Raw genomic sequence first — 26367 nt, forward strand, 5'->3', positions numbered from 1 at the left:
CGGTCCTCAAGGATACAACCTTGAAACTACTGTTTAATGTGACTGAAATGAAAAGCTGGATTGGACTCCACTTTTATTGGATAGAAAACACTGGCCACAATTGTTTTAATTAATTTTCTTTTTAAAACTTTCAGCTAGTAGTCATCCATAAGAATTTTAGGGAATCTGTTTCAAGATTTCTCTGGAAAAGTTAGTCTAACGGACATATATAAATGACCTCAAGCTTTTTTTTTTTTTTTTTAACTAGAAAATATAAAACTCAATGACACTGCTCAATGTTTTAGTCTCAGTTTGACCCAAAATAAACAATCAGAAATGGATTTGGCTGTAAAAACAATACATAAATTAAAAAAATAAATAACCACATGACATAAAAAGTGAAAATACAATCTGAGTTCTGTCAAAATACCACTGGCAACAAAATAACTTAAATAAATAAATAAAATGTTGTAGTTATTGATAAACTTAGATTTCCCATAAAATACACCTAAAAATATTTGTTTAATGTTTTCATTACATTTTTATGACAATAGGGTTGCAGGAAAACTTGACGAATGCAGTCAGTATGTTGTAGAAAGGATTCAAATTATCTTCTTGGGGGACATCGTCATACAATTTTGTAATTTTTGTCTCTCAATATCTCTCTCTCTCTCTCTCTGTGTCTCTGCAGTGCGCGTATCGCCCGCGGCGGGAAACCCGCGCGCACTGAGCTCTATTCCAGCCACCGATCAGTCGCTTCCGCTCATGTCAAAACTGACTCTAGAGCAGCGCTCAATCCCATTCCCTCAACACCGGACACCTCCTCTGATAATTCAATAAATGACTGAACATAATTTATTAGAAGTGAATGTTCTATTACACCCCTTCAATTAAAGCACTTTTAATCTGGGTTCCTGCAAGTCTGAATAAATAATAAACTTTTGTTTCTTGGACAAACTGAGCTGTCCATCATAGGCTAATTCTGATTTCATAGTCTATCCGTCTTCTATCAACTGACAAACTACAAAGTGCTGATAAGACGACGTCTAGGCCTATAGCCTAAATATTTGGATTTTGTTTTATTTCGTACAGTAATAGAGCAAAATGGATTGTTATAAGGCGAAAGTCTTAAAAGATTTGACTCACCCTTTAGGGAGCTGAGCAGATGAGATGTCGATGCTGGTTCTCCATTACGAGACTGCCGACGCTGCTAATGAATAAACATTTATATGTATCCTAAAGAGTAAAGACATCCGGAAACTAAAGCAAGAGCTGACGGTGTTTAGTGCTGCAGCTCTGTCTCTGCAGTACTTCAAGAAAGAGGAGAGAGAGCGAGAGAGAGAGAGAGAGAGAGAGAGAGAGAGTCGTTTGCTGTGTGTTGTAGTAATAATGCTATGCGGAGAGAACGAATCACCGCGGTGTGACGTAAAGAAAACCCCTAAAAGAGTCTGTGCTGGATTAATGACGTAGCCTATATATGTCATATTGAAAGTCATAACAGCATCTCTTTGCCAGATTTGAGAAACTAGCGCAATTTAGATGCGCTCTCAGCATATTTTGCTAATTAAGAAAGTTCTACACATCAAGAAATTAATGGGGCTTTTAAAAATTAAAATAAAGGACATAAAAAGCTGTTTCTATTTATTCCTGTTTTATTCATCCCAAAAGAAAAATGTAGGCCTACATTGACATATTGCATGTGAGCTTTCCATTTAGTTTTCATTATTGCTCATTTAATCCATATTTCATGTTCACTAAACATAGACTTGAACAACTGCCAAAACTGATTTTGTTTCAATAGCCATGCATAATGTCCCATTTGTTAACATTAGTTATATATTTAGTAATATATATTTCTAAAGCACTTATTAAGTTGATGTTAATTTCAACATTTACAAATACATCAGTAATAGCAAAAGTTGTATATGTTAATATTATTTAATGGACCTGAGCTAACATGAACTAACAATGTATTTTTATGAACTTAACAAAGATTAATGTATTACTCGTTGTTAACCAATGTTAACTAATGGCATGCTTATTGCAAAGTGTTACCCATTTTTCATTTATTAATCATTTATTAAACCACAAGTTTATTATAAATTATTGAATCTGGGTTAAAATTGTATGTATGAAATAAAGTGAATGTGTCTGCTGTGTCAAACACCTGTAAACATTCATTATCTCAGTTTTCATAAGCCACCCTTGTGTCACAATCGCTGTATATAAACGCACAAAGACGAGGATGAAGGTTCCAAAAGTCTTTAATTCAACAGGTAATTCCAACACAGGGTAGCTTACGAAACACAGACGAGACCAGACAACTTAAACTGAAATCACAGGAAAAAATACACAGGTGACACAGCTGAATGTGATGGCAAATCACAGGCAGGGAAAATGGTGCAAAAGCAGAGTCCAAAGTGAACTGAAACTGTGACACCTTATTCTTTAGTACTTTTAGACACACATTTGAGTGCATTCAATGCATTTTACTTTTTTGTTTGTGTTATACTAAGCCAGTGAATCAGTATCCTCTGATTTCTTCTGTTGTGTGACCTTATGCTTCTCTTTCTCGTTTATGACTGAGCCAAAGAGGATGATACACTCATTTATAGCATGAATGATTGAAAGCCAAGGAGCACTTACCTTAATGAGCCACTGCGCAATTTGGAGGTCCTGCATTAGACCAGTGTGTCCTCAGTTGTGATTCCATTTTTGGAATTTCAGCCTGTTAAATCTTTAAGAGTCAAAAAAAAAAAAAAAAAGTAAAAAACAAAGAAATACAGCTTGACATATTATTTACATCGAGACAATCACATATCTATTTCGTGTCACTTAAGATACAGAACCATATTGAGTAGACTGCTTTCTTGCATGTGAGTCAGCATACACAGCTAAATCCTCTCAAAATCTTTATAACTGTTCTAATCTGTCATTATGTCAATATTTACATTGGATTTTTACAAAGAATAGCAAAATATTCAAATAATACAGTTTTCATATAATATCTTTTTCAAAAAAAGGTTTCAGACATTTCTATTTTGTCTCACGCCTTAAGAATTAAAGGGATAGTTCACCCAAAAATGAAACTTCTGTCATCATTTACTCACTCACCCTCAAATTGTTCCAAACATTTCTTTCTTCTGCTGAATACAAAAGAAGATATTTTGAAGAATATGGGTAACCAAACAGTTGATGGGCCCATTGACTTCCATAGTATGGGGAAAAAAATACTATGGAAGTCAATGGGGCCCATCAACTGCTTGGTTACCCATATTCTTCAAAATATCTTCTTTTGTGTTCAGCAGAAGAAAGAAATTCATACAGGTTTGGAACAACTGAGGGTGAGTAAATGATGACAGGGTTTTCATTTTGGGGTGAACTATCCCTTTAAAGGTATAGGGTAGGTAATTTCAGACAGGCTAGCAATAGCAAGCTAGCTTTAAAAGCATGAGGTCCCACCCTCCCTTCAGCCACGTCTCCTCCAAAAGACATTGAACGTGCATAGCAGTGTCTGCAGAGTGTCACGAGAGATACCGTTAACCTCATGTCTCAAAGCACATGACATTACAATAACAATGAATGTAAACAACTTACAGAGCTCTTACTTGTACCACCTGACTGCTGCAGATTAATTTTGGTGATGATATATTGACATAAAAACGCAAAAATCTGAGTCTGAGGACGTGAACAGCTCCGGGTAGAATGTCATGGGTTGCCATCTCGTAATTACAGTTATGACATGGTGTGAACGCAGCATAAGCTCGTTGTTTTGGTTCAGGAGGAACTGTAAAATGTGCTGCTGTTTGTTTACGGCACCTGGTGACTGTGTGTCCACAACTCTGCGGAACACACTAATGATGTGTGATGTCTGTGCGAGCAGGGTGCGTGGAGGTACATTGTTTGGTCCTAAGCGTTCCACAAAAGATGTACATTTTTTAATATTTCGACCACTTCTATTATTGATTGCTATCAGGATGTGAAGAAAGTTTTACCCATAACAGCTTGCAATAATACGTCACTTACATACACCAGATCCTATGCTTCCTCTTATAGCTAATGAATACAAATTATGCTGAATAAGAATTTGCTTTGCATACTGTATATATTGCTTCATACAAGAAATCTTCCTTGAATTTGAAACAGAAATGAAGAACTTTGACATAAATCCTATAATTCACAACCTGCTTGTCTTAGTTTTGAGCAATACCTCAAAGGCATTTTACATTTTCTGTTGCTGAAGCGCTTCAGAGCAGAGCAGATTTATGACAGCTGTTTCTGCCTATGAAGGATTGCATAATAATGGGGGAGAGCATTTGCTCTGCATATCTGATCACATATTTCAAATATCCACTGTTCAAAGTGTAATCAGCTATAACATGAAGGTCTATAAATGTGTGTGTGTGTGTGTTCTTGTATATATGGTTTATGAGGACAAAAATGTGTATAATAACATGGGTATTACAACATAAACATGGTTTACAAGGAGACTGTGCCCTTACTGTGTCCTCGTAAGAACAGAAAACTGTGTTTTTTGAAATTCAAAAAATGCAGACAGTTCGTGATGGGTAGGTTTAGGGGTGGGGTAGTGTAGGGGGATAGAATACAGTTTGTACAGTATAAGTCTATGGAGAGTCCCCGTAAACCATATATACAAGTGTGTGTGTGTGGTCCTGCTAAACCCTATATTGTGGTGTTCCCACAAAAATTGTAATACCAGTAATTTTTGACCTTGTGGGGACATTTTTTGGTCCCCATGAGGAAAACAGCTTATAAATCATATAGAAAATGTAAAAATGGGTAGGTTTAGGGCATAGAATATATGGTTTGTACATTCTAAAAATCATTATTTCTATGGAAAGTCTCCATAAAACATGGAAACACAATGTGTTTGTGTGTGTGTGTGTGTGTGTGTGTGTGTGTGTGTGCGTCCGTCCCAATTAGATGATTCACCGCAATTGTCAGGAAAAATATATAATGAGAAATATTAAGGTGTTTGCCAATTTTTTAAATGTCAACTGCAATGATTCCTTTTATTTTAAAGTGTCTAAAAGGAAAATGTCAAAAAAGTGGAAATGAACTTATGACATTGCTCATATTAATTTCAGCTATACGTTTGATTCATTTCATGCTCATTCATGCAGGGAAAAGAGTCTGTCCATCTAAGAGCTAACTCTGCCGAGAAAGATAATAGACTTCCTAGTACAACACAATTACGCGATCTTGAGAACCAATAAACATCTTTGAAACTGCTAACAGAAAAAGTTTTTTGATACTCGATTAACCTCCTAACTCAACTCCTTTTCTTTTTGTCCTTTGTCTACAGTTTCTGCGTCCTGAAGCCCACAAATACCTCTACAGAAACACCACAGGGGAGAAAGTTCATTTAATGGTTTGAGACTATTGTCCTGGAACAAATTGAACCAGGTTGTTGGTAAAGAATGTGGGTTGACTTTCAATTGAGGGGCAAATGCAAACATGATTGTGCTTTTCAGGCTGAGATTCAGAAGCTGTATTTGAAATCATGCTGAACATTTTATTAAGATGCTGCAATAATTTTCACACATTATAAGCCATATTCTAAATAGCCCGTGTCTCTGTGTTATTCCAATGCTTTAGCTGTGTTATTCCAATGTATGTCTTAATGCTAATGTCAGAGCGGGGAGTCTTTTTATGTCAAAGACAATATTCTTTAAGTTAGCACCTCAGATCAGCAGTAATTCTAGGGTACATAGGCCTGTATTTTGATATTGTGTAGGCTAATGTAGTGTAGGCCTACTATGTCTAGGCTACCTTTTGAAATCAAAAAAGCCTTGAAGTTGTTGTACTCATCAGAGAGTAAATATCCACTCAGAAGGCTCTTCTGATGGCCGAATTATGAAGCACTCCAACACAAAATACCTGCAGGGTTTATATAGAATGAAACAGAGCAGTGCTTTCATTCATGAAGGTCAGTGTGGGTCATTGTGTGATGAGGTCTGATTCATTCATTCAATTCATGTGCTTCAGTTGTCTTTATGATTCTTGATGCTTTAATGTTATGATACACAAGCAGCTTAGCATAGCTTGTGACAAGCTATCTGTTTGGCCTTAGAATGTCCTGCTTTGAATTTCTTCTCTGATTTCCTTTATAAATTTATTTTTAAGTTGATCACTAAATTATATGGGTCCAATCTGAAAGTTAATGGATTCAAACAATGTAAAGTTGAAATAAATAAATGATGAAGAAATATTTATGAATATACATTATTCTGGGTTACTATTTAAATAAGTGATATTTAAAATTTTGTGGTTTTCCCCTCGAAAAGAAAAGAAAAGAAAAGAAAAGAAAAGAAAAGAAAAGAAAAGAAAAGAAAAGAAAAGAAAAATGTTAATTTGTTAAGTCTGGCTGCATTGGGCAGTGTTTTTGCCGTTATGACTATGGGACACATGTCAACAGAAAGATACAACAGACGCTTCCGCGTATCTGTTACCACGGAAACATTCTATCCAATCACAATAGCCAAGATAGACGTGCCAAATTTTCAACCAATGAAATAGACTTTTACTCTAGCGGCTAGCAGTTTGAAACAGTGTTTTTAACAGTAGAGTGGTCACTTGCAGATTGAAAGCGTTCTTTGTGTTAACGGAGGAACAAATACCTTTAAAACTCTAGCTAAGAAGGTAATGATCGGACAGTTTTATCTCTTTACCCCGCCCGACACGATGCTTTGTAGATTTAGCCTAGGAACTCAGTAAGAGGCTAACAGTGTTATGAAGCTTTAGCAGGAACTTAGGTTGCACTTTTGCTTTAGGGGACTCGGGGACTGGCTCAGCGTTTATGTCTACCTGCGTTTTTTGACTTTATAACAATATAATATAATATAATATAATATAATATAATATAATATATGAACATTAGCAAACGTTGGTAATTGAACTGTTACCTTAACAAGTCGAGAAATCACTGCTGCTCAAATAAACAACGTTGCAGAGTTCGTTAGAGTTAGATCTTCGACTTATGTATGTACTTTGAGTCGTTCTATAAATACATAATTATTATTAGTCTTTTGTATGGCAAATATTAATTATTAGCTGATGAGAGGAATTGGTTCTTTTGGTCTATTTGAACTCAAATGAATCATCTAAACATTGTTATATGTTACAAGTCCTCGTTCATTCTGTATTTCAGATGTCATCGGATGAAGGGGAGTGCAACAGTCCAGATTTACCAAGAGATTCAGACAGAGGCAGCTCAGTTTCCTCTGCGCTTCAGGTGAATTATTATATCCACCATCACAAAAATCACTAAGATAAGTGACTGTGATTTTCTGTCAGTTTAAATGACACATTGGTGTTGTTCCTTCTCTCAAATTTTCAGGATGAATATGAAGAACTTCTTCGATATGCTGTTGTGACTCCTAAGTATGAACCGAGTTTCCCATCACAGCTGTTAAGGACAACTCAACTCTCCAGTTCACAACATACTACTAAAAGAGACAAACCAGCTCAACCCCCTGCAGGTAGACTCCTTACTAACATGTAACACATATTTAGGAGAAAGTAATGCTATATAATTCCAAATTGCAGACACTAATGTTGTGAGTAACTTGGATGAGAGGTTAGGTGTAAAAGTGATTCTCAACCAGGGGGCCAGGGCCTTTAGTGGATCTCAGCACACTTCCAAAGGGGCCACAAGAAGTTTAAAATGATTTAAAATAATAAGCTAGACAGCTAAAAATCATGTATCTTAATTTAAGTTGCTTCATTAAAAACTGCCATTTTTAGTTTAAAACCAGGGTTCTTATGATCTTGAACAACCTGGATATACTGAATGTGAGAATTTTAAAAGTGTGATTTCTAGAAATGGAAAAGTTGTGGAAATTAATAAAAAAAAAATATATTTTTTATAACAAATTATAATTTACATATCAAATTTAAGCTCTTAAAATATTTTATTGGGTAGAAATTGCTATTCATGAGAAAAAATACTATATAAATAGCAATTTCTAAAATACTAGAAATGTCATGTAAATTCATTGGTAATAAAAAATGTAAACCATGAAGAACATTCAGTTATGGAATTTAATTTTTGGAATATTTTCATTATTTTTCTATATTGCTACTCCTAGTTTCTGTAAATAATATGTTTGAAAATGAGCAGTTTTTTCATAATAGCAAAAGTTTCAGAAATATTTTGGGGAGCCTTCAAATATTGTCTTTGACAATGTGGGCCTTAGTCAAAAAGGTTAAGAACCACTTATGAAAAGTGTTGTTTCCTTTGTTTTATTTCAGATAACGAAGGGCACCCAAACAACGGGGCTACACCAACTCCGCCTTTAGAAGAATCCAGACCGCCAAGTCGCACATCTGAGGGTAATATCATAAAGCCATTTAAAGAGGAATCTCTCAGCCCTCTTTCTTTCAAATGTGTCTCATTCAATCAGAATTTAGGGTTCTTTCACACTCGGCTCGATTGCCTGGTCTGAACCTGAGTGAGATTGCCCCCTGTCCCCACTAGATTATGTTCACATAATAATTATTTGGATCTGAAACTTGATGCATTTGCATCATCAAAGCAGCAGCTGTTTACCCCTGTTGCTTGCAAACGATGGCACAGGAGAAGATGGAAAAATGTTTTTTGAACTTTTGGTTTTGTTTTCAAAGCGTCAGCACATAACGGCACTTGCGTTGATCTGCCGTGAATGTACAGCAAATGTTCTAAAGAACGCGGGAGTCCATTTCTGCTAAAGGCGAGCAGAAATTAGATATACGTTCTTTCTGCATGTCAGTCACGTTTGTCAGGAAAGTACCCTTAGAGCCGGAACTATCTGATTTATAATATTGCTTTTACTTCAGGTGAGCACATAGGCAGCCAGGTCTGTGTCACCTGAGGAAAGATCAGCGGCAGCACAGACTGGGTCAGACAGATCAGGACAAAGCAGCCCTGATGCTCTGATCACTGTCATGACAGAGATGTTTATCTCAGAGGAGAATCTGAACAGGATGGAGAACATCTTAGACACCTGGAGCACAAACCTTAAGGTTTGTTTTGCAGTTGTATGTTTTGTACCATTTTGCTGCATACCGCAATACATTATAGAAACTGTTTCTTGGTCTGCATGCAGAGTAATGTAATGATGGAGCTGAGGAAGTGGAAACTGGCCTTTGTGGAGCAGCACAGGCTGGAGCTTAAGAAGGAGAGGGAGAAACATGCAGCACATATGGCTGCTGTAAATGCTGAGATGAACAGTCTCAAAGACCTACTCAACACCTACCAGATCTCTAACCAGAGGAAAGATGAGGTGTGCACAGATACTGAGACTAAAGGCACATTCACACCAAGGACAATAACTATAATGATATAGTTCTAAAAATCATTAACAACTACAGCAACCACGGCACAGAGAATTTATACTGTTAGAATCACACTCAAAATAATTTTTTTCCAACTGATGTATGATAAATATATTGACAGCCAATCAGAATCCATCTTGCTTTAAAGAGCTTGAGCATTTAAAGTGTCAGATGACAAAACTGCAGCACGTGCTTAGAATAAACAGAACAATATTGTCTGCTAGTGTGGATGCTAATATACTATCGTTATCATTCTTGGTGTGAACATGCCTTAAGTCAGAGATGTTATTTATTGAAATGAATTGGCTGGTCCTGTCATATTAAGCTATTAAACATATAGAGATATTGATAGTGAATATAATGACATAAGGTCGCAAAATATTGGGAAATATGATATGCAAACAGCAACACAGAAATGTGGTTCTGAATCACAATATTCAACTGTTTTCCAGTCTGTCATCTCCTCCTTGGCCTTTGCCTTTTGCAGGTGATAGCGAATCTGAGCAGGGCGGTTGACAGGCAGAGGGAAAAGCTGGAGCTGATGAGGAGTTTCACCCAGTGGAGACTGCAGCAGTGTGCTGCCAGAGAGGAGGTGAGACGGGGCAGCCCTGACTGACAGCACACACACACAGGCAGATGTTTTTCAGACGATGCTGTTTACTCATGTCAGATTGATAGTTCAGTCAGGCTTGTGTTTTGTATTAATTTTCTCTTCTTGGAGAAATTGCAGACTCTCTGCATTTAAAGGGACACTTCACCCCAAAATGAAAACTCTGTCAGCATTTACTCACCCTCATGTCGCTTCAAACCCATAAAACTTTGGTTAATCTTCAAAACACATATTAAAGGCACAATATGTAAGATTTTTGGATTAAAATATCCAAAAACCACTAGAACAGTGTTAAATATTTTGTTGACTTGTGTACTTATATTATCCCAGATGTTTCTAAAAATGTTTAAATCCAGAGAAATAAGCCATTTTAACCAGGACATGGATTGTGTCCGTGTGTCGCCTATCAATGACATCATACCTGCATTGCCCTTGGTTTCCAGTTTTATTTTGTAGAAACCATGGAAACACCAAAGACGCTTTAATATGTTTTATTAGTCAAGGGAACAACTGTTTGAATACAGTTATAGACAGAAAGCTGATTGTTATATAGCTCAACACATTTAGTCTTATTGTTTGAATCTCGTTTTCTTGATTTACCGTGAGTACCATGTTTTACCATGACTAATATCGATCTAGCTTACTGCAGTGTGCAACAAGTGTCTCATAGTAGGCACTGAGCGAACGCACAGAGTAATGTTATAACAATTTTTAACACACTTAAATCTATCTAATATGATAAAGAGCACTGCTTTACCCCACATACGCTTGACCAAAAGAAGCGGAAGCGGCGACTGTGGCATAATAAAAGTTCTGCTGCTCCCAAGACATGTGTCACGCTCGTCTCTCATTAGCAATCGCTCCAGCGGCCTCGTTTCTGCTTCCACAGCACTCGGCCCTGCTCTGCTTCACGCTACAGTAACGTTAATAATCTCATCCATGAACATGATTTCTGCCCGAGTCCCGTCGGATTCTTTTCCACCGGCTGTGAGGTGAAGACGACATCTCCCATGAATCCGCACTCAATCTCGGCATCATCAAGTTACACCTTCGTTTTGAATAGGCGACCTCTAGTGGCAAAAAACTACATATTGTGCCTTTAAGATCATTTTAATGTCCCTCATTTGAAAGTCCAGGTAACCAAAAATGACAAGATCCAAAAAGGTTATAAAGGCATCGTAAAATGAATCCATATGAATCCAGTGGTTTAATCCAAGTCTTGTGAAGAGATATAATCGTTTTATGCTGGGTACACACTAAAAGATTTTTAAAAAAGTGCAAGATTTTCAAAATGTGAGAGACCACAAACATGAGGACAAAAAAAATCCTAGATTTAACCGTTTTGCTTCTATAGCGTGTGGTGTGCTGTGATGTGACAAAGACAGCACACCACACAAGAACAGATTTTCAACCAGAGTCCCGACTGTGAACATGGGAAATCTCGCAAAATCTCTTGAGACTTCAGAATAAACATGACGGACGATAGCTAGGAAGAAATTGCGTTGATAGTGTTTGGTATGTTTTACAGGACACGTTCATGCTGTTGCCACAGATCGACAAGCTGATCCTCCATCTCTGCTGTCTAAATCCATTTAACTTTTTGCTGCGCCATGACGTTTGTTATGCTTCTGTCTGTGCGCGTTTGTCCTCGGGGTTCCCCCCACACGTCAGGATTTCTGATGTGAATATTTACAATTCGCGATCGGGGCGCCTCCGACGTTCTTCTGAGCAGAATCAGTCACTCTTAACACGCCTCACACCACAGGAAAATCTGATAAGATAATCTGTAGAACCATCAAGATAATTGGGACTTTACCTAGGGTTGTCGGAAGGGAGAAATCGCCCAAAATCAGCCCGATTATCTTGTGGTGTGTCCCCAGCATTATATGATGAACACTTAATTTAGGTTTAAGCCTTATGGGTCTGGAATAACATGAGGGTGAGTAAATGATGACAGAATGTTTTTTATTTTTTATTTTTGGGTGAACTGTCCCTTTAAAGATGTACTGAGGCCAAAACAACAGCAGTGACTTTATATTGACATTTTCGGCATGAATGCACCATCATGCAAAGTTTTCAGATAAATTGTAAAAATACCCTTTTATTTGTTCCCCATTGTTTGTTTGTGTGTTTTTTTTTTTTTTTTGCCCAAGAAAAAGTAAACTTAAGTAAATATTGAGCATCACAACTGTTTTTAACATTAATAATAATAAGAAATACATCTTGAGCACCAAAAACAAACCTTATTTAAATCTTATCAAATGTTTTTCTCTGTGTTCCAGGCGCAGGGGGGCAAACTGGCCGAGCAGCACTATCATTTGCAGCTCAAGAGAAAGGTATGGGCAGGCTGGCACTCGCTCATCCAGAACAGGTGGCGGGAGCGTGTGGAGAGAGCATGTTGTGCCAGAGCAGAGGACGTCTGTATGCAGCTCTCTACAGACTATGAGGCCAAGATGGCACAGGTGAGTGAAACCCATACCTAAATTTTAGTGAAAGTGTATTATTTTATTTTTTTCTTTTAGGTGTTAGTGATTCCATGTTTAGTAAGTTACTCGATGTAGACATAATTTGAACGTTTAACATTGTGTTTGTCAGCATGTAGATGAGCTCCAGAAAGCTCAAGCTGAGATCCACAGGCTGCACACGGAGCGAGAGCACTATGAGGACTCTATGAAGAAAGCTTTCATGCGTGGGGTCTGTGCGCTCAACATCGAGGCCCTTAGTATGTTTAACACTGGAGAAGCGGGTAGACTGGACCGTGGTAAGACAATAGAGAGATTTAGCTCAATTAAAGTGGTAATGATCACATTAATGAAGGCATGATGTTGCAGTTTAAGATGTTTGATTGGTTACATAATTGAAGTTAAGACATATTCAGATATTTCCACTGTACAAAAAAATTAGTTTTGAATGTAAAAATTTCACTAATGTAGCCACACCCTTATTCATTTTGAGGCAGTGAGAGTCAGAGAAAATTTGAGACTTTTGATATTAAAAGAATGAAATTGAATCTGAAAGAATAATTTAAATTAAAGGAGGGCTTTAAATGTGTCAAAGATCAAACCTAAAGCAGTATAATCAGTTCAGCCTTCATTTTTATGTATGCGTGTAGATGCTCCACCTTCAGGGGACGAGCCAAGCAGCAGCTCAATGGCTAATCACCCTCCACGTACTGTCTCGTCTGCACGGCTCAGTCCAATTGTCATGGAGAGTCCAGTACAGCCGGGCCCCTCCCACATCAATACAGAGGATGTAGAGGGGGTAAGTCATACAACAAACACTTTTTGAATCTTGTGGACAAGATTGTAACGATTCCTTGAAACCAGCTGTCATGTTTTGTGCAATGTTTTCATATTGACATACATATGTATGAGATGCTCTTCATTTCAACATCAAGCTTGTTGGAGCATCAGTCTGAGATTGTATTGTATTGTTTTCTTTTCAATGTTTTTATGACATTTGCTGTTTAATCAGATTAAGGACCAAAATTTTAAATTTGATTTTTTTGTTTGTTTTATTTCATAACTTTTACATGACAATTTAATCATTTTTTATTTATTGCTCTCTTTTCAGGAACAGTTACTCTCTCAGTCTAGCTCAATCACAGGCCCAAGAGCAGAAACTCTTCTCTCAACCACAGTGGTAAACTCTACCATTCCACCAGGGGGCAGTTCGAACTCCTTCAGACAGGTACTGCCAATGCAAGCATATTTATGAATATTTTATATCAGCCTGCTAAACCTGTTTCTAAGCTGCTTTTCAAAACGTTTGATAACATTTCATACATTTATACATTCACATATTGTGTGAATGTTCTGAAAACTACTTGCTATTGCTTGTTCTCTTCTTTAGATGAACGCACGGATAGTAACAGCTGGCAAACAGAAAGCCTCTAAGACAGTAACTGCTCGTTTGACAGGCCGGGCAGAGCATAACCGGACGGGCCGCCCCCCTACAGCCCTGCATGTCATGGGTGTGGCTCCTCCCATGAGTTCAGTTGTAGTAGAAAGACACCACCCTGTCACTCAGGTATAAAGGAACATCCCTACAAATGTCTAAATACACATGATATCAGAACATCAAATACAGTAGTGCTCATTCCATTTTCCCCTTTCCCCCTCCATATACAGCTCACTGTTGGCCAGGCAACAGCAGCCAAGTTTCCTCGCTCCGCTCTTCAGAGTCAGACTGTCTCCAGCAGCAAGAGCTCCTCCAGTCAGCCTAGAGGCCCCTCCTCCTCCACCTTTCACATCCACTCCATCAAAGTTGTGGACTAACACACACACACACACACACACACACACACACACACACACACACTTGCTCATTTATGAGTCAGGTCTTGAGTCTGGATACTGTAACTTAAAAGTATTTAATTTGTCATCAAAATTTGTCAGGTTTAGATTAGGTTAATTTTTAGTACAAAATTTAATTTTTATCATAACATGGTGGAAATGAAGGTTAGTTGTTTATATACTAAATTTGCTAAATGAACACTTTTAATTGAAGAAACATTATTTATTACATGATGTGGTTTCTTTTATTTATTAAAATTGTTTGTATGAGTGTCACCATTTACTTTATAATGTTTTACAAAGCCATGATCAAAATCTGCAACAGTTTCCTGATTGTTTCAGATCAGTAAGCTTCTGTATTAGTTAGTACTGTATCTTAATTCACAGGTTTTAACTGCTGGATCTCCATGCGTGTCAATTAGGAAATAAAGCACGGTTTTTAGTTCATTGCATCTTTTATTTCTCTGTAGCAGCTTGGATTCATGAAACTGTGCATTTCCTGGTATCAGTGTTTGTTCTCTCCATTCTTATTTTTTCTGGAGATGAGACAAAAATGTATATAATGAGATGTCCTTCCTGCTAATTTTATTGTAAGGGACATTATAAAGGACTGTAAAATGCATTCTCTAATAAATGTACTGTCTAAAAGATGTCACAAAAACTATTATATTATTGATGCGTCCTTCAGGACATTAAAAACAAAGATAACAGCATACTGTAAAGAAGAGTAAAAACATCTTACCAGCAATCTTTGTAATCCCAACAGAAAGCAGCCCCTCATACAGGCATTTGGCTGGGCTGCTCCCTTCTATCATGATTCCATGAAGCCAGATCAGAAGCATCCGGTTCCCATGCTCTTGGAAACTGTTAGGACCTAGATACAACATAAGGGGAGTCTCTGATTCAGGTTTATCTCTGTTTTATAGATTTATGTTTAATAAATCTGAGATTAGCTTTCTTCCAGTGGAATTAAGAATATAAAATAGTAATTAAATAAGTATATGCATTATAATCAATTTTTAATTTTAGTAAAAAATAATTACACTACTGTTCAGAAGTTTGGGGTTGGTACAATTTTTGAATGTTTTTAAAAGTCTCTTATGCTCACCAAGGCTGCATTTATTTGATTTGAAAATTCAGTTAAAACAGAAATATTGTGAAATATTACAAAGTAAACTAAAGTAACTTTTCTATTTTAATATATTTTAAAATGTAATTTATCCTGTGATGGCAAAGCTGAATTTTCAGCAGCATTACTCCAGTCTTCTGTGTCACATGATCCTTCAGAAATCATTCTAATATGCTGATTCAACCTGATCTCATGCCAATTTGTCCGTATTTTATGAAATGGCTAATTCGTATGAATTCGTACGACCTCGCTTGTACGAATTCATATGACTTTTGCTAAATCGTACATATTTTACGAGTTGCCAAGTTCGTATGAATTCGTATGAATGACCTACCCCTAAACCTACCCGTCACTGGGGTTTAGGCAAATCGTATGAATTCGTACGAATTAGCCATCTCGTAAAATACGAATGAATTGGTCGTGAGATACCGTTGGCTGATTTGCTGCTCAAAAAAAAAAAAAAAAAAAAAAAAAAAAAATATATATATATATATATATATTTCTCAATATCAATATTGAAAACAGTTTTTTTCCCTCTGAAATCATGATTTTTTTTTTTTTTTTTTCCAGAAACATAAAGTTCAAGAAATTATTTATTTGAAACTGAAATATTTTGTAACATAAATAACCTTCCGGTCCCTTTTGATCAATTTATTGCATCCTTGCTGAATAAAAATATTAGTTTCTTTCAAAAAAAGTTGTCAGTGTTGAGAAAAGTTACTTTTAAAAGTAATGCATTACAAAATTGTGTTACTCCCTAATAATTGCATTAGTTACTTTTTACGTAAAGTAATGCGTTTTTTTTTTTTTTGGCAAATGTAAAGGCCCTTTCACACTAAAAGGTTGGTTGAACTGGATCATCAGAGGTCAGAAGCAAAGACATTGGTTAAAGTGTTAGTTCACCCAAAAAATGAAAATTTTGTCATTAATTACTCACCCTTATGTCATTCCAAACCTGTAAGAATTTCATTTATCATTGGAACACAATTGAAGATCTTTTGTAGAAAGATGACACAATGAAGAAATGAAATCTAACAGCATTCTGTCCCTCCATAGACAGCCTTCACAACTAGAACATTGACGCTTCAAAAAGTTCATAAAGAGATCGTAAAACTAATCCATATGAATTGAGTGGTTTAGTTCAAATTTTCTGAAGAGACTCGATTGCTTTATATGATGAACAGATTGAATTTAGGCTTTTACTCGCATATAAACATTGATCAGCGAACATACACAGATCTCTATGAACTTTTTGAAGCGTCATAGTTCTAGTTGTGAAGGCTGTCTATGGAGGGACAGAATGCTGTTAGATTTCTTCAAAAATATCTTAATTTGTGTTCCAAAGGTCTTACGGGTGTGGAATGACATAATTTTCATTTTGGGTGAACTAACCCTTTAATAAAGTTAGATTAAATGCATAATGTATGTTTGTATTTAACATATTTAATTATTGCAGGTTTGCGTACTATTCTGAATTTGCATTTGGCTGTTTTTATCCATTTTGAGAAATATGGAATTTAAGTTAGATGAGTAAATGCATGCTCACATTTAGTATAGAACTACAATGGGAAAAAGTATCTTGCATTACTTTGCATTTGAAAAAGTAACTCATTTTTTTGTAAATTTAAAAGCAATGCATTACTTTACGTGTTACTTGAAAAAGTAATCTGATTACGTAACTTGTGTTACTTGTAATGCGTTACCCCCAACACTGTAGTAATGTTCATTTTAGAGTAAAATTATTAGCCTCCTACATCAGTTGTTGATATAAGAAGTCCGTTGGTGCTGCTGAACTCCCTGTTAGGGGTTTATTTTGAGGTTCTTCTGAACATAAAGTTAAGATTATATAGAAGATCTGATCGTAAAGCATCTCGTTCTGACCTGTCCACTGCTCCTCGATGGCAGCCACCTGATCCTCTGTGAACTCCCAGTGCTCTGCCAACTTCTTCCAGTCATTGCGCTTGAGGTGTTTGTATGCGAGCTCCCATATTATATCACGCAGCGGCTTCATGTCAGGGGAGTGATCTAATTTAAACGTCAACGGTGATTCGGTGTGAAGGCTCTCAATAGCATCTGTATTAGTCTGAAAGGGTAATCAAATAACATCAAGCTCTGAGAAAGGCCAGATTCGCCAGAAGCCAGGTGCTGAAATTAGCACAGGTATATACAGCACACTGAATATTATTAGTCCATGTTCGCTGTTGTTAAGAATGATCACTTTTGACATATGCAATCCTTGTGCAAATAAATGCGCTGTGGTGACCTTTCTGAATGGAATTATACATGTTTTAATATTGCATTACACTTCCTGCACTGGGTTTAATGGAGAGTGGCTGAGGTTATAGCAGCACGTGACATTTGGTGGGTGGAAAATGTTCTTCCTACTCTTTTACAACAAAATACCATTTATTTCATGCTTTGCTTTGACCAAATTGGAAATCTGAATACCCACCATTTGATAATTGCTCTTCCATCTGAAATATCTCTCAGCTTTGATTATCATGTCCACAATTATTACCATATTCCCCCTCGCTGCCACTCCAAGAGCTGTTTTATTTTGCTGTAAAGGAAAATAAAAAATACACAAATAACTTCTCCTAAATTTCTCTACCACATTTTTAAACCTTTATCAGGCACTGTAATATGTCAGACACGGTCTGTCACCCTGTCCTTAATCTCCAGATCCACCCCGGCTTTCAGAATCATCTCGACCACATCCACCTTCCCCATCTCAGCGGCGATATGGAGTGCAGTTTGTCCCATCTGAGTGTGTTGAATGAATAAAAAAAATACTGAAACACATGAATGCAAAGACAAATATCTTTTCACAAATGAAGGATGAATAGATACCGCACATGATCTGTTACGTTTGGATCACAGCCAGCCTCAAGCAAGGTGTGGATTACTGGAATATGACAGTTCTTCACCGCTAGATGGAATGGAGTGTGCATATGCTGAAACAATCAATCAATCAATCAATCAATCAATCTTGATGGTTTAATCTAGCATTAGTTTATTTATTCCTAATATGGAATATTAGATCTTGGCATGAAGGAAATATAAGGTGCATGTTAAATTTATATATACAGTCAAACCAAAAATTATTCAGACATTTTTTATATTTTTGATATATTTTTACTAGTGGGTGCAGGACACTACAGTTCCTTTATGTAAGTGAGGATAGCAAAATAAAGTAAACTGTGACATATTATACCCCAAAGTTCTTCATACAGTGGACTACCAGTAAAATTGATAAAAATTTGGAACCAAAAATTATTCAGACACTTTGACCTGACCATGTTTTGCTTAAGTGTTTTCTGACATAATTAAGATTATTTTTTTCTGACACAGTTTAACTCTTGAGATCTTGTCATATTTTATTACCATTTTTTTAAACTATAGTGAATAAACTGTATTAATGAATGAAATGTTCAAGGTGCCTGAATAATACATTATATATATATATATATATACACACACACACACTGCTAATATTAGTAATTGAATTAGCTAACATAAAACAAACAATACATTTACAGCATTCATTATTCTTGGTTAATGTTCATATGCATTTTTAACATTTTAAGTTAAACATCAGTTTATAAATAAACATTAATTGACATGCTGAATTTTCAGCATTATATACTCCAGTCTTCAGTCACATGATCCTTCAGAAATCATTCTAATATGCTGATTTGGTGTTCAAGAAACATTTCTTATTATCAATGCTAAAAACTATTTTTTAAGGATTCTTTGATGAATAGAAAATTCAAAAGAACAATTTATTTGAATTAGAAATCTTTTGTAACATTATAAAATGTCTTACTATCACTTTTGATAAATCTGATGCATCCTTGCTGAATATTAATATTAATTTCTTTAAAAAAAAAAAACTTTTTGACCCCAATTTCTTTTAACAATAGTGTACATTATAGCTATCTGAATTAAATTAAATCCTTTTTACTAAAATATACTGATCAATTGATGAAAGCAGATCTCTTCAGCTAGATACTTTAATGGCATAATGTTTATTAAACATTTTAAAGATTCTCATGTAGCATTACAATTAATGCTGAATACATTACTGTGAATAGCATCAAAATTTCAGCAGAAAAAAAAGAAAAGTGAAATGATATTTCTCACCTGGTCCTGAGAGTTTATTTGGGCTCCACTATTAATGAGCAGTTTTACAATTGGAAAATGGCCCCTCTCACAGACTGGATGCAGAGGGCTGCTTCTGCTCTGAAAATCATCACAGGTAACCATTCTTTAAGAAACAATGCTGAATATTTCATAGTTAAACCATTCTCACTGATGGAAGAGAATGTCATTATTATCCAGTGGTAGCTATCAAAAGGAGCGTTTAAAATCATCACCCCAGTACATACTAAGGTTAAGATGTTTGGGTCACATTGTGCCTCCAGCAGGGCTTGAACACAGTCCTCATGAGCTTCATCTGCAGCCAGATACAGAGCGGTCTGCCCCGCCTAAACACAGCAAATGAATCAAATCAATGTGTGTGTCACTCATGCAATCTGGAGCAAGAGCTGATAAAGCCTAAATGCCTAAAATGTTTTTTACATTATAAAAGGACAGATTATTACCTGGTTGACCTCATCGCGAATATCAAAGTTGTCTAGAAGTAGCTGCAGCGCTTCATGTTGACCGTGCTTTGCTGCCAAATGCAGAGGTGTGTCTCCAACCTGTCAACCAGAAAAAGGAGGTGAGAATTACAGTCGAAATCAGGTCACCCTTTCCTTACCTCTTAACCCACCCTTACACCTAACCATACCATCAAACCTGTCCCTAACCCGTATCCCATCTCAAAAGCAGCAATAGTGCTTTGCAATAATACATGAACACAGATGTAAGTACATAGTAGTTAAAAACACCTTATATAAAGTGTGACCAAAAATGATTACAGCTACAACATGCACTTTTTGTGTATTAAAAAAAACATCTATAAACTGAAGGATTCAATAAATTAACCTTATTTTCCTCCATGGTGGCCATGTTGTAAGGTTCCTCCATCAGCATCTGTAGCATGCGAACACATCCGTGTGCTGCGGCCAGGGCAAAAGGCCTGTTACCATACTGACAGAAAAACAACATATGTACTTTATATTTGAGTGTTTTGAAAGTCTCTATTAATGTGGACATTATATTTACATTATCTAACTTTTTAAATTCTTATTATTGTTGTTTTTAAAGGGTTAGTTCACCCAAAAATGAAAATAATGTAATTTATTACTCACCCTAATGTCGTTCTACACCCGTACGACCTTAGTTCTTCTTAGGAACACAAATTAAGATATTTTGATTAAATCCGATGGCTCCGTGAGGCCTGCATTGCCAGCAATGACACTTCCTCTCTCAAGATCCATAAAGGTACTAAAAACATATTTAAAAAAGTTCATGTGAGTTCAGTGGTTCTACCTTAATATTATAAAGCGACGAAATACTTTTTGTGTGCCAAAAAAACTAAATAACGACTTTTCAACAATATGATGGGCGATTTCAAAACACTGCTTCGGAGCTTTGCGAATCGAATCAGTGATTCGCATCTCCTATCAAACGTCTAAACTGCTGAAATCATGTGACTTTGGCGCTCCGAGTCACTGATTCGATTCGTAAAGCTCCGAAGCAGTGTTTTGAAATCGCCCATCACTATATTGTTGAAAAGGCGTTTTGTTTTTTTGGCACACAAAAAGTATTCTCGTCGCTTTATAATATTAAGGTAGAACCACTGAACTCACATGAACTGATTTAAATATGTTTTTAGTACCTCTATGGATCTTGAGAGAGGAAGTGTCATTGCTGGCTATGCAGGCGTCACTGAGCCATCGGATTTAATCAAAATATCTTAATTTGTGTTCCGAAGATGAATGAAGGCCTTACGAGTGTAGAACGACATGAGGGTGAGTAATTAATTACATTATTTTCATTTTTGGGTGAACTAACCCTTCAATATAAGATGAGCTGCTGTTTCCTTACTTGTTCTTCTTTGTCAAGTTCTCCCATTTGCAGGTCATCAACAATGTACTCTACAATATCAGTGTGATTGTTCATGGCAGCGCAGTGCATTATGTTCAGACCCTCCTAAACACACAATGATTTAGATTAAGCTCTAAAATGTCCTAAATGTTCACCATTATGAGTAAGCTATATTGCAGTGACAAATGTTGTCTCTCACTTTTAGAAGACATTTGCAAAGTACACAATTCCAATGGAAATCAAATATGGTTTAAAACACTTAATATTTACAGTATTTAAGTCTTGCTGTGTAGAGACAATTTTCTAGCTAATAAAAAGGTAAAATATAAAAGTGGCAAAAAAAAAAAAAAAAAAAAAAATGTTGTAAAATCTATTTAAAAAAAATTAATATTAATTTATTTAATAAATTAATTGTTAATTTAATTCACATAAATGCAATAGTTACTCATTTTAATGCCAGTTGTGTTACAGCAATATAAAGACATAAGATATGTTAAAGGTCAAGTGTGGTCATGAGTTTCTAAATGATAAATTATTTTGAGAAAAATCCAGATCAGAAAATTTAAATTCTGTGTTATTGGTGTTGATAATGTAAGAATAATTGACGATGGGCAGTTGAATTATTTCACGCCGTGGCCGCATTAACACCTCGGGTGTGTATTATTTTTCTAATACTTAATTAATTTTTAATACTTAGCTGTGCGATATCACTCTTTATACAACAGTAACTTCTGGTCCTCGAATCTGATTGGCTGAGAGGTTTTTCCAGTTTCACCGTTTGTGTTACTCCGTTTGCAGCATTTCTCACAGTGATTGTCATGGCAGAGGAGCAAACCCATTATAATTTTATAAATGCTACCATTGCTGTGTCACGGAATGTAGTTTTAAGAATGTTTTAGGCGAGAATGTAGTTATTTAGACCTCAAATATGTGACTTATATATAAACATAGCGCTGAAAGTTCCCGAAGGACTGCTCGAGATAAAGCTGTTCTCGGCAGGTACATGAGCACTCAATGGCCACTGGCAGCCTGGAGCTCACATCTCCGAAAATGTCTAAACAAACTGTCAAATTGCCACTGTTTAAATATGTCGCGTATTTGAGGTCTAAATAACTACATTTTCGGCTTAAAAAATTCTTAAAACTACATTCCGTGACTGCGTGACACAACAACAGTAGTACTTGTAGGTGATGATACACGGAGCAATGTTGCTGGGCAGTATTGCCGCAATATTGCTTGGGCACTTTCCTATTGAGAATGGGCAACAAATTTCTATCTGGATACTTTAGATTGAAATTTGTTGCCCATTCTCAATGGGAAAGTGCCCAAGCAAGTGCCCAGCAACATTGCTCAAAACGTATCATCACTTTTAAATTATGGTGGGGTGCTCACTGTGAGAAATGCTGCAATCAGAGTGATATAAATGGTGAAACGGCTCCTGTGGTGATAATGGTAGAATATCCATGGCTGGAAAAGGCTCACAGCCAATCAGATTCAAGAACCAGAATGAACGGTTGTGTGTATATATGTATATATATATATATATATATATATGCACACACATGCATATTTAGATAGAAATGTAACAGCAACTGTAAAACAACGCATGTAATGTAACTGATAAATCAATGAAATTAATCACTCACAGTAAGCAAACACCTCACCGTATTTTCAATGCTTTGGTCAGCTCCACCTTGCACAAGTAACTTAAGGATTTCCAAACTTCCAAACCATGCTGCTAAGTGAACAGCAGTCAGTCCATGCTGCAGAAACACAGTATGAGTGCCATACCGATCTTAAGGGAAACAGGGTAAATCATTAATGTTTGGGCAAACATACCTTATCTTGTAAATCTAGTTTGGCTCTCCTTCGAAGGAGCACATCAACAGCTTCCACATTTCTGAGGGCCACAGCATAATGAAGAGCAGTCCGACCGTGCTAACAGGAGACACAGGATTCATAAGAACATCTCAGAGATGGTGAACAAACATATCTGTACTTGCTACTACAAAAATTCTCCTCTTAAACATGCATTGCAAATATGAGTAAGTTAGCAAAGAGTAGTTTATTGACATACCACATTCTTGGCATTGACATTAACGCCTCTCTCTCGAAGTTTCATGCCCTCCACGTCATTTCTCTTTGCTGCTTCTATGAAGTCTTTCTCAACCTCCAGCACTGTATAGGTCAAATCACCAGTTCAATAGCATTGACTAGTATTTCACGAGAAGTATTGTGGCAGCACCATGGTAGAGTGATGTATTAGATGACATGATTATCATAATTATATTGGTTCAACATGATATTTACATGGTATTTACATTGGAGTACAATGGCATTACCTGGTACTTTTGTTAGAGCAGCTTTGTATTAGGAGTGACAACAGGAACAACAAGTAAACTATTAAAGTATAAACTACTATTCTATTTGGTGTACACAGAGATGTGTAAATATCACTGAGTACAGTTTGAGTTTTAGGCGTTCACTTTAAGGACAACTGGAAGACAAGTTGTCAAGTGTGATAGATGAACGCTGTGTCAGACAGGCACTATACACACAGTTAAGTTATTTCTGGAATAACATTTGTGTGATACGGTGTACTGAAATTCTAATCCGATTCCAACATTCGAGAATATTCCAGGTTCAATATCCTCCTGAGACCCAGAAAAAAAGTTTTTTGAATTTAGTATTTTTTCACATCATTATATTGTTTAGAGCATAAGAAACAAATTAAAAAAATAACATTTTTGAAAAATTATATTTTATTCATATGTTATGCTATGTCCTCTGTAGTGGACACCAGGATTAAGTTGTTTAAAAAATAAAATGACATGAAATGACATGACATGACATATATAGGCAAAAACAATGGAATTCTTTTTTAATTCACAATTTTTAATAATTGAAACATATAATGGAGTTAATTGATATACCATTTTACTTTATGCAATATGTGGGTAAAATAGCCATACATGGGTTTTTCCATTCAATACAATGCATCTATACACTGTATCTAATTTGCATATTAATATGTTCTTGGGGCAACATGTAATGAAAAAAGAAGTGTAATAATGGGAGTAATAATTGGCAACATTTTCATAATAATATCTAATAATTAATAGAAATATTGATACATAATTTTTTTCGCTATTCACTTGTGTCTCCCAAAATGCCGTATAATCATGATTTAAGTCCTGTTGTCCTCTACAGTGGACGTGTGTAAAATCAATGTTCTGTTTTGTAACAGAAAGTCATATTTTGATTAGAAACCCCATAACATTTTCTTGAGATGCTGATTTATGACAATTTGAAAATTATTCAGATGTAAATGATAATAACAAAATATTAAGGATTTAATATAAGTGTTATACTATTGAAACAGTGAGCATTACAGATTTGCCGTATTCACTTTCATTGTAAGTCCCTCACTGTAACCTGGATTTTATTTTTTATTTTTTAAAGAACTAGAAAGAAAAGTAGAAATTGTAGTAATCAACATTATGCCACAAATGCTGTTGATTGTGTTGAACTTGTACTATACCCAGAACATTTCTTTAAGTTGATAATATGGCAGACTGACATCAATCTTTACCTGTCTTATGAATACACAACTCGTAATTCAGGAAATTTAGGCCATATGGAGCAAATACAACTTGTTTCTCACTTTTCTTGATAATTATTAACATTTAAATGGGAAATTTTATCAGCTAATAGTACAGAGGAATCATCACAACTGTAAAACAAGAAATATCATTAGCACAGTAAAGCAGGAAGGTCTATACTCACACATCTCCTTGCTGTCATAACCACCATCTTCACCAATGTCCTTTGGCAGAATAAATTCAGCGAAACCCTTGACGTGGTCTGATTTTAACCATGTTTTGGGATTAAGGTTCTCCTTCTTCCAAACAGGCTGCTTCAATATGTATTCTTTTAGTGTTTGAGCTCTCCTCTCCATGGTATTGTAGTGGTTGCACAAGCTCTTTGCCTCGGAGACTTGTGTTCTGTAAAATACATGAGCTGGATGGTTTTGTTTGCATTGAGAGCTCACGCCCAAAGACATGCACTCTCACCCAAAGTACATACAGTTAAATGGCTTCAAGCACTGATTGTGTTATGTGAAGCTATAGGGAATTAAGTTATAAGGTTATTATGCATATACACTACTGTTCAAAAGTTTAAAGAGTCAGACTTTTTTTTTTTTTTTTTAAAGAAATCAATACTTTTATCAAAAGTGACAGTGAATACATTTACACTGTTACAAAAGATTTCTATTTAAAATAAATGATGTTGGTTTGAACTTTATTCATCAAAGAATCCTGAAAAAAATGTGGTTTCCAACATTGAAAATAAGCAATGTGACCCTGGACCACAAACCAGTCATAATTCACATGGGTGTATTTGTAGTATTAGCCAACAATACATTGTATTGGTTAAAATGATCGATTATTCTTTTATGCCAAAAATCATTAGGATATTAAGTAAAGAACATGTTCCATTAAGATATTTTGTAAATTTCTTACCGTAAATATATCAAAAATGTATTTTTGTGAGTGGATATGCATTGCTAAGGACTTCATTTGGACAACTTTAAAGGCGATTTTCTCAATATTTAGATTTTTTGTGCCCTCAGATTCCAGATTGTCAAATAGTTGTATCTTGACCAAATATTGTCCTATTCTAACAAACCATACATCAATGGAAAGCTTATTTATTCAGCCTTCAGATGAGCTCAATTTTAAAAAAAAAATCGACCCTTATGAGCATCACATCAGCATATTAGAATGATTTCTGAAGGATCATGAGACACTGAAAACTTCAAATAGAAAACAGCTCTTTTAAATGTGCACTAATATTACACTTTTTTTATTTATTTTTTATACTGTATTTTTAATCAAATAAATGCAGCCTTGGTGAGATTTCTTTCAAAAACATTTAATAAATTGTACAGACCCTAAACTTTTGAATAGTAGATTACTTCTTTACAATAAATAACATTTTTTTCATTTGGGAAGAGAAATGTT

At 35.7% G+C, this 26367-nt stretch overlaps 3 protein-coding genes across 5 annotated transcripts in view; 1 reads left to right on the forward strand and 2 right to left on the reverse strand.

Annotated features, from left to right (window-relative positions):
* The window catches only part of sv2ca (synaptic vesicle glycoprotein 2Ca), a 45004-nt gene extending 43643 nt beyond the window's left edge, over nucleotides 1–1361 (reverse strand). The window contains exon 1 of the mRNA XM_051893442.1: nucleotides 1126–1361. The gene's annotated coding sequence lies outside the window, so the exon portion shown is untranslated. The remainder of the gene's footprint in view (nucleotides 1–1125) is intronic.
* poc5 (POC5 centriolar protein homolog (Chlamydomonas)) overlaps nucleotides 1–14667 on the forward strand; it is a 703663-nt gene extending 688996 nt beyond the window's left edge. Inside the window, exons 1-13 of one of the 2 annotated variants that reach the window (XM_051893454.1) lie at nucleotides 6480–6642; nucleotides 7151–7234; nucleotides 7340–7481; nucleotides 8254–8344; nucleotides 8829–9003; nucleotides 9087–9263; nucleotides 9803–9907; nucleotides 12208–12387; nucleotides 12521–12686; nucleotides 13038–13186; nucleotides 13499–13615; nucleotides 13778–13954; nucleotides 14056–14667. In XM_051893454.1, coding sequence (XP_051749414.1) covers nucleotides 7151–7234; nucleotides 7340–7481; nucleotides 8254–8344; nucleotides 8829–9003; nucleotides 9087–9263; nucleotides 9803–9907; nucleotides 12208–12387; nucleotides 12521–12686; nucleotides 13038–13186; nucleotides 13499–13615; nucleotides 13778–13954; nucleotides 14056–14202 — 1710 coding nt within the window. In that variant the 5' untranslated portion in view covers nucleotides 6480–6642 and the 3' untranslated portion in view covers nucleotides 14203–14667. Of the gene's footprint in view, nucleotides 1–6479; nucleotides 6643–7150; nucleotides 7235–7339; nucleotides 7482–8253; nucleotides 8345–8828; nucleotides 9004–9086; nucleotides 9264–9802; nucleotides 9908–12207; nucleotides 12388–12520; nucleotides 12687–13037; nucleotides 13187–13498; nucleotides 13616–13777; nucleotides 13955–14055 lie in introns of those variants that run through there. The other variant, XM_051893452.1, reaches the window with a different exon arrangement.
* Nucleotides 14657–26197, reverse strand: ankdd1b (ankyrin repeat and death domain containing 1B). 2 transcript variants are annotated; one of them, XM_051893443.1, is made up of 15 exons: nucleotides 25130–26167; nucleotides 23421–23521; nucleotides 23183–23281; nucleotides 23008–23106; nucleotides 21344–21448; nucleotides 20339–20443; nucleotides 19954–20052; nucleotides 19738–19836; nucleotides 19493–19591; nucleotides 18205–18303; nucleotides 18014–18112; nucleotides 17802–17909; nucleotides 17231–17432; nucleotides 14963–15094; nucleotides 14657–14756 (listed from the first exon to the last, which is right to left on the reverse strand). In XM_051893443.1, the coding sequence occupies exons 1-15, from the start codon at nucleotides 25404–25406 to the stop codon at nucleotides 14701–14703; spliced, it is 1779 nt and encodes a 592-aa protein (XP_051749403.1). In that variant the 5' UTR covers nucleotides 25407–26167; the 3' UTR covers nucleotides 14657–14700. The 2 variants fall into 2 exon arrangements, with proteins under 2 accessions (XP_051749403.1, XP_051749404.1); XM_051893444.1 differs by lacking the exons at nucleotides 14657–14756; nucleotides 14963–15094; nucleotides 17231–17432; nucleotides 17802–17909 and having other exon boundaries at nucleotides 18200–18303; nucleotides 25130–26197.
* Nucleotides 26198–26367: the final 170 nt, after the last annotated feature.

This window comes from Ctenopharyngodon idella, chromosome 5 (assembly GCF_019924925.1).
Source record: "Ctenopharyngodon idella isolate HZGC_01 chromosome 5, HZGC01, whole genome shotgun sequence".
Taxonomy (NCBI): domain Eukaryota; kingdom Metazoa; phylum Chordata; class Actinopteri; order Cypriniformes; family Xenocyprididae; genus Ctenopharyngodon; species Ctenopharyngodon idella.